Source organism: Urocitellus parryii, unplaced genomic scaffold, assembly GCF_045843805.1.
Source record: "Urocitellus parryii isolate mUroPar1 unplaced genomic scaffold, mUroPar1.hap1 Scaffold_229, whole genome shotgun sequence".
Taxonomy (NCBI): domain Eukaryota; kingdom Metazoa; phylum Chordata; class Mammalia; order Rodentia; family Sciuridae; genus Urocitellus; species Urocitellus parryii.
Genome location: NW_027552371.1, coordinates 72,735 through 81,190, shown reverse-complemented (window position 1 = coordinate 81,190; position 8,456 = coordinate 72,735). Strand labels below are relative to the sequence as shown.

Genomic DNA, 8,456 nt, shown 5'->3' with positions numbered 1-8,456 from the left:
ATCATGGCAGGAGCACATGCAAGAGGGAGCAATCACACCGTGAAATAAAAGGGAAAGACCAGGGAAGGGTCTGCTTCTTCTTTTATGAGAACCCTCTCTGGAGAGTGAACCAGGTTCCCATGAAAACTAATTAATTCCTTTGGAGGGCAGTGACCTCCTTGACCTAATTACTTTCAGGTTCCCATGAAAACTAATTAATTCCTTTGGAGGGCAGTTACCTCCTTGACCTAATTACTTTCCACTAAGCCCCACCTCTTAGTGGTCCCACACCACCTCCCAACGTCACCGCACTGAAGACCAGGCTTCCAAGGGTTAATCTTGAAGATCTGGGGAAGCACTGAATCACAGCATGGGGCTAGCTTGTTTCCTTCTAGAGCAACTGACCACCTCTCCTCGGGACTCAGCTTTCTCCTTGGGTTCTGTCAAAGCCAGTTTTTACCTAAACTTGAACCCGCGTCAGACCTTCCTGGAGCACTGGGCCCTCGCACAGTTTCCCACTCAGCATGTCTTACATGGAGCCCAGAAGGTGCTCTTCTAACAAGCGCCCAAGGAAGCCAGTGCTGTTGTCTCCCCAGACCACTGTAAGGACCACTGTTGAAGACCACCATCACTGAACTTATTTGCACACAGGTACCTTTAAAATATCAGTCCAGGCGTGTCCCTTCCCCAAATAACTACTCTTTAATATCTCCCTAAAAACTCCAACTACTCACCAATAAATTCAATATGTTTGTTTTTCTTCATTGGTGATTAAATCTCCACCTACTACCAAAAGCAGTTGTTTTGGGAGGATTTTGTTGTTGTTTTGTTTTGTTTTGGTACCGAGGATTGAACTCAGGGGCACTCAACCCTTGAGCCACATCTCCAGCCCTTATTTATTTAGAGGGTCTTTACTGAGTTGCTAAATGTCTCCTTTTTGCTGAGGCTGGCTTTGAACTCACGATCCTCCTGCCTCAGCCTCCCAAGCCACTGGGATGACAGGTGTGTGCCACCGTGCCTGGTCAAAAGCAGTTTTAAGGTGACTTTAGTTCTTATTTCGCCACTGGAAGAAAGAGTCGACTTTCCTAGTGCACTAGAAGAAATGCCTGCCCTCCCTGGGGAAAGAGTGTCCTCTGTTGCTCCTGACTTCCGCGGGCCTTGCCCCTGTCTCCGGTTCTCTTAAACGAAGGTGGAGCTGGGCATGGAGGCATCAAGGTTGAAGAACTTTGCTATCCGGGCAGGGTAACGGAGGTACATGGAGGAAGGATAAGATGATCTTGGCTTTGAAAAGAGAGCAGGATGCCTATCACATTCATGATCCCAACAAGGACCAGCCAATTAAGCCAGACTTAGAAGGAACACCCTGCATCCCCGCCCTGCAGGTTCCCCCCACCAGGCCAAACCCACAAACAGCACAGCCCTGACTTTCCCCCCAACACTCCCGGAGCCCACGTCTGCTGCTCCCAAAGCCAGGTCCTATTCTCTTCAACTGGACAATGGAGGGCTGAGATCCTAAACCCAACAATGGAGCCCAAACCAGAGAAAGCAAAATGCCAATAAGGCAAAGCCTCATTCCAAATTCCAGATATCAGTCTGCAGCCCTCAAAATGCCCAGTGCTCCCTGCTGGTCCCAGCCAGATCCCGGGCCCACGGCCCACATCGGGATCCTCCAGAGGCCGGGAGCTCCTGATGGGAAACACGTGGAGGCCTGTGGTTTATCGTTCCTGGGTTTACAACTCCACCTGGGGCTGGGGACGCTAAGGAGGGCCGTTTTGAAGGACCCCAGGCACAATGCCAGGCATCCCTGGCTGGTCTGCTCCCTGAGAAAACAGAAAGTCAACATCCCCTGGATGCCAGACCCCGACCAGCCTCATCCTGACCACCCAAGTGCCCGTGGCCCCCCGGGAATGGACTTCACCTCCTGCTCTCACAGTGCGCTCTCAGGAGCCTGAGATTTGAGAAGTGAAACCCAACAGGCCTCTCCCTTCGTCAGAGGAGAGGAAGAGCCTCTGGGGCCCTTTTACTGGGCCTGTGGGTTTTCTGTTGGTCACACACACAGGCCCTCGCCATGAACGGTCTCGCGGCTGCCCTCCTGGTCTGGACTCTGATTTCTCCCAGCGGCGGAGGCCACGGGGGCAGAGGGGAAATGTGGCCCACACACGTGGCCTGCAGGAACGAGGGCTTGGGGGTGTTCTACCAGAGCTGCGGTGAGTTCTTTCAAATGTCCACCTGTGTTTACGGGGAGAGCAGGCCTCCTGCTGTGGGCTGTTTAAGGGCTCAGTGGGTGTGGGGTGAAGGGAGAGGGGGACCAGCCACTTTCTCCAGCTGCAGTGAGTCTGCAGGGGCGACTGGGAGCCCATGGGAGAAGGAGGGGTGGAGGGAAGAGAGCCTGGTGAGAATGACCCAGAGCGAGTAGAAGAAACCAAGCATCGAGTTGCAGCAGTTCACCAGCAAAACCCAGGAGCCCCCAAAGAACAAAATGACCAATGGGTCTTCCAAATCATGGAACCTCACCCACGGAAAATTAGGAAAAGATGCCTCCGAGAGGCTTCCCCCCGCCCCCCAGGTTGTGCACCTGGGCTCACCTTCCAGTATGTTTAGTTTGCAAGTTACCCCAAGATCCCCATCCGCCTCTAGAACTTCCAGAGCTGCCCCCTGGGGCACCATCGATCATCCATCTTAATCAGCAAGCTCTGTGAGAGAAGCTGTGGATGCAGGGGTTTCTCTAGAGCTAAGGATCATGAAAGGGCCTTGGTTTGAAGGGGCCTTGCAGACGTCATGTGTGGGAAACTTCTTCCCAGGTGCAGCTGTGTTGGGAGACAGGACAAAATGAGAGATGACGCTATCAGGGTCTGACCCACTGAATCACAGATCGGCGTCATTATCCAGGAATCCAGGAGGAGGGGAGTGACAGAAGAATAGATCTGGTCTCCCCGACCCCTTTGTCGCTCTGCTGCGTTATGACACAGCAAGAAGTCCCCTGGACCCTGGACCTTGGGCTTCCCAGACTCCAGACAATAAGCCAAGAATCTCTGTCTTACAAATGGCCCCGTGTGTGCTGTTCTGTTACGGCAGCACAGACAGGAGAGGGAGACTGGGCGTCCCCCAGTGGCCAAACCAGCCCTCCCACAGGAAGGTCAAGGTCCAATGAGTAACATGTCTGAACCGCCCCACTGGGGTGTGTCTCAGTCCCCAAGGCTGCAAAGTATCACCCACTTAGTGACTTTAACATCAGGACACCATTGCCTCAGAGTTCTGGGGGCTGCAGGTGTGAGGTGAAGGTGTGGGCAGGGTTGGTTCTCCTGAGGCCTCTCCCCCTGCCTTGCAGACAGCTGTCCACTCCCTGTGTCTGTCCACATGTGGGCTTCCCTCCTCCATGTGTCACTGTGTCCTGATCTCCTCCTCTTAGAAGGACACCAGTCAGATTGGATTAAGCTTCATTTAAACTTAACCACCTCTTTAAAGACCCCCAGTTCAAACCAGTCACATTCTGAGGACGGGAGTTAGGACCCAGCACATGATTCAGGGCAGACACAATTCATGGTGCAGGTGCTGATCCAGTCCCTCTTGTTTCCAATGGCAATGGGACCCTGGATCGTTGGTATCCTGTCCGTGTAAGATGTAGAATAATAGCAAGACTGGAGATGCCCAGAGTGGTCAGAATGTGTCTTCTGAATGTTTCATCATCATATAAAAAGTTGTTACCTTTCAGACTATAGCCACTACTGCCAAATCACTGTCACCAGAGGCATGAGGACTGGGGACATCAGGGAAAGAACTAGGACCTATAGTCTGAAGATCTGGGGTGTGACTCCCCGCCGTGGGAGGGAGGGGAGCTACTCCGCGGAGCCATTAAACCTCAGGTACAAGCCCTGCTCTCGGCTCTGGGAATAAAGGAATGGAGGTGTCAGGAGTGTGCTGTGTCATTAACGTAGATGAAACACCTTGTGTCTCTCCACAGTGTCAGAATCTATTGAATAATAAATTCACAGGCGACACCACTTTCATCTCTGACAGAGGAATACTTGTGGGTCACCTGGTTGTCACAAGCCAGGCAAACACAAGTTTGTTTTTTTTTTTATTCCCATCTTAATTTCTAATATCTAAACACTCAAGTCACATGCACTTTACATGATGATATAGATAAATAGGTCACAGAAAGACTAAGAAAGGGTCAAAGTGGCCGCTGGCTTACAGGATGCAATGGAGCCAAAAGCCCACTGTAGGTGGTCAGATAAGGATTTTAACCAATTCCTCAGAATTGTCCAAGCAGAGGGTCCAGATGGACGGCAGTTTCAGTCAAGTGTCAAGTGTCCCTGGGGTGTCAGCTTGGAGCCGGCTCTGTGTGGTCTTTGCAAGCAGGAGAAACCACACTTGCTGAAGCCCAGTAGGGACAGGAAATTGCAGGTCCCTCATGGTGGCAATCTATCTGGACAAGGCTATGATGAGTGACCAGGTGACAGGGTCAAGGAGCTACCATGCACAGTCTCGGGGTGGAGGACTCCTCCTTTTATGTCTTGAGGGAAGGGTTCTCATTTGGTGGGGTTGATAGATTCCCATGTCCCATGTGACTGCTGTGATTTGGGATGCCCACATGTCTGGGTACGCCTGGGTTTGGTGTGGTCAGTTGGCATGTATACATTATCTATCAATTTGTGCCTTAGGGGGTGCGGGGCAGGTGGTAGTTGTTGACTTGCACAAACAAGGTGTGGAATCATTCGACCTTGGCACTTGAACTCCAAATGGGGTAGCTCACGGCAAATTACTGCTTGAGAAAATAGTATGACTCAGGTTCAGGCACAGCCTGAAAACAGATGTTCTCTGCGTCCAAGAGTCATTCGGAGCAGGACACAACCTGATCGCCACAGGGGGACATGCAGTCCTCATCCAGGAGCCATGGGAGGATCAGGCAATGAATCCTTTGTATGAAGGAAGGGCTGCCACAGAAGCAGGCATGGTGTACCAGGGGTCAGGGTGTTCAGAAGAGTGTCAGGTTGGTGCTGTCCAAGAAGAATTCATTAAACTTAAGTTGAAATTTAGCAAATGAAAAAATATAGCAGTGGTCACATCTCATATTCATTGGAGGTTTGCTTATATGCATCAGGGATCATGCTAAGTGCTTTGTAGGCATCCTTCTCACAAACATGGAAACTGAGGTTTAGAGATGTCAGCTAACTTTTCGGAGGCCACACAGCTAAGAGTGGTGGAATCACACCCCTAGGGGCACAGAGAAGACAAGACATTGAACAAATATTTGTGGAATTAAAACAAATGCATCCCCAGCCTGTCTGACTCCAGAGCCTGTTCTCTGAATGCCCCTGCTGGCTAGAGCTTGTCCAGTAGGCAAGATGGAACAGAGAGGGGACAGGGGAGGAGAACTTGGTCACATAGAACAGCACATAGGAAGGCAGGGAGACAACGGCTTGAACTGGTTTAGCATTCAGAAAGATGAGGAAGGGCTGTAGGCACTAGGCAGGGGTGAGAAATGAGGCAGGAAATGTGGGCAGAGCCCCAAGACCAGGATGGGTTCCCTCCCTTTAGCAATGAGGAGGTTGAATTTTGGAAAGATCCTTTGGAGAGTGAATAGGAGCATGGATATTGAAACAGAAGCTATTTGTGGCTAGAAATAGGGTGCGTAGCCAGGGAGAATAATAATTCTGGAAAGACACCATGAGAGTGTGAGTTAACATCATTTCCACAGCCTGAGTATCAGGGGAGCTCTTTGGTAGACTTTTGGGTCCGTCGAAGGGCAAGCTATGTTCTGGAACCTTCTGCAGGGTCGGGTGTACCTGACAGCCATTTTGGTTCAGGCCTGAGTGGTGACATCTCCCTGCCCAGAAGGGGGCAGCACCCGAGCCCTGGGCATGGATGTCACAGGGCAAAGGCCACACTTCTGTGAAGTCCAGACCTCCCAAGCGCTCAATGGAGACTTCTAGATCTCATGGTGGGGCCAGAAGTGGGAGGGCTGTCTGACAAAACAAAGGAGCCATTGTTTCCTAGGATTCGGGCTTCTCTTTTCATCCTGTAACTTCCATGTGTCAGGAGCAGGGAGGAGAGTAAGGTCTGTTCTGAATACTACAAAAATCCTTGAGAAAGAAGGAGCTGCGTGTGCAGTTTCTGGGCTCTGGATACCAATCAGGAAGTGAGCAAAATTTTTTCTGAAAAAGCAGAAGGAAGTCAAAAAGTCACTGTCTCCATCAGAAAACAAAAGCATCTTCTTTGTTTAATTGTCAAATAATACAACAAACCCGGGGACAAATGCGCACCAGTATATCGACTTCTCCAAGGCCCCTGGGACACCAAGATGTGAATTCGATTACTGAAATACATAAGATTAGAGGAGGAAGTTGGCAGCCGTGGGAGACGCAGGGTGTGGGGAAGAGTCAGGGAAGGTGCTAGGAACTGAATGCTTGTGTCTCCCCGCAATTCCTGTTAAATCCTAACCCCCGAGGTGATGGCATTAGGAGTCAAGATCTGGGGGAGATGATTAGGTCACAAGGGTGGAGCTGCAGGTATGAGATTAGTGCCCTTTTAATAGGCACCATAAGTACAAGAAAATTGTAGGATTCCTTTCAGAGAATCATTGTCATAATAATTTCTCTGTTTTAAACGTCAGTTTAAAATTTAACAAACTCCCTCCCTTTGTAAGCCTCAGTTTAACCCTTATGAGCAGCCCTTTGAGGTAAGCAGGATGTTTATCTCCATGTTCTGGATGTAGAAACTGAGGCATATGCCTAGTGAGTATGGAAATAAAGAGGCCAAACTGAGCCATGACATTGAACCTACGAGTTCTGACTCCGTGCCCAGCGATTCAGGGCTGGGCGGGTTGGGCTCCTCCCTCTCCAGCATCCACTGGGAGCCTGCAGCAGCCGCAGGGCGGGACCTCCCCCTCTGCTCTTTTTAGCCACAAGGACCAAGTTCTCTTCTGCTGTCAGGTGGTATCTGGAAATGCCATCTCCCAATTCAAAGAGTCAAACGAAGGGCCATTCTCTAATTATTAAAAGCAGTGTTTACCGCAGTCAGAGCGCCCTGTGCCGTTGGCGTGTTTATTTCATCTGGAAGCCCATTTCCCACAACCGACAATGGCTTCCTCTGTGCAGTAGTTGGTGAGCGGGGACCAGAGGGGAAACTGTTGTGGGTGAACCCTATGGGACCTGGCCAGCCCCTGGGAGTTTCCAGAGTCAGGTTACCATGGCTTCTGGTCATCATGCTTCAAATAGCCATTGACACCTGCTCTTCTGTCCTTGAAAGCAATCAACTTTGTCCACACTTCCTGCCTAGGCTTCCTGTGTTGCTGAAGGTTGCTACGGGGTCTACCCGACCTTCAAAAAGTCCCTTAATTACAAAGTCTATATCAGGTCACTTGGACCTGCATAATCGATCCATCCTGGTGGTCAAACAGGACAACTAATCAGACTTGAAGAATGCAAAACAATGCTGGCAACATTTCCTCCAAAATAGAGAGTGAACTGCAAAGGACCTGACCACAAAAAACAATGAACAAGGCATATTGATAAAATGCTCATAGAAAAAAAAAATCTTAAACCATTTTTCCTAAGAACCTAATAATTCTGAAGTAAATGGAGCAAAGAAACAACATTTTAAAAAATCACAGGCTATGTAGTCATGCCTTCAAATACTGCATACAGAAAGCAATTTATCTCTTATTTTCCCAGATTAATAGGGCTATAAAACTGTACAATTAAGGAAAAAATAGACACATAGCCACAGAGATAGAGATGCAGTTCCAAAGTGATAGCTTTGGGTATACAGGACTGAACAGTAGGCTGCTTCAAGCGGGACAAGATTTTGGGTTCAAATTTAAAGACAGGAAGTTGATAAAAGAAACACAAGGTGTCAATATCGACATCCAGGTATTTTAAATGCTAGTTGAAAGTGAATTGCTGTAGGTGTGTGTTGGTGGGGCCCAGTCACCTGGATGGATACTCCTGGTTTCCATTTGGTGGTGACCATTTTGCAGCCAAAAAGCAGTGTTAACTCTCCTAAGCACTTTGTAAAGGAGAGGCTGAGTAATCTGGAGAATAGAGACCTAAAGAGGAGAAAAGGCCAAAAGTCGGTGGTTCTAGAGAGACCTCTTGGGCAGGCAAGAACTATCTTCTGAAATGCTGTTCTTTCCAATCTCCAGCTGAGACCCCTGTGGGCAGCTAGCTCTGTTCATCGGTTAGGAGGAGACTCTTTGGAGAGGAAAGGAAGAGGGAGGGCTGTCCTCCAGACTGGCAGCTCTTTTTGTAAAGCTGCAACACAGCACAATCCCAAGCAGCAGCCGGTGTTGGTAATCCTGGGCACTGCTCAGACCCAAGCCTACAGGAGGAGGATGCAAGAGGGCCATCGAGGGCCAGGTGAGCAAAGGTGAAGGAGCCCACACTGCCCAGGTGGGGCTTGTGCAGCTTGAGCACCTGGCAGAGTCCAGCAGGCACTGGGAGCCCAGTGACTAAGGAGCACGCAGTTGGCAGAGG

At 49.9% G+C, this 8,456-nt stretch overlaps 1 protein-coding gene across 2 annotated transcripts in view; it reads left to right on the top strand.

Annotated features, from left to right (window-relative positions):
- Positions 1-2,047: 2,047 nt before the first annotated feature.
- LOC144251814 (lymphocyte antigen 86-like) overlaps positions 2,048-8,456 on the top strand; it is a 66,997-nt gene continuing 60,588 nt past the window's right edge. For both annotated transcript variants that reach the window (XM_077794528.1, XM_077794529.1), the window contains exon 1: positions 2,048-2,186. In XM_077794528.1, the coding sequence (XP_077650654.1) occupies positions 2,048-2,186 (139 nt within the window). The remainder of the gene's footprint in view (positions 2,187-8,456) is intronic.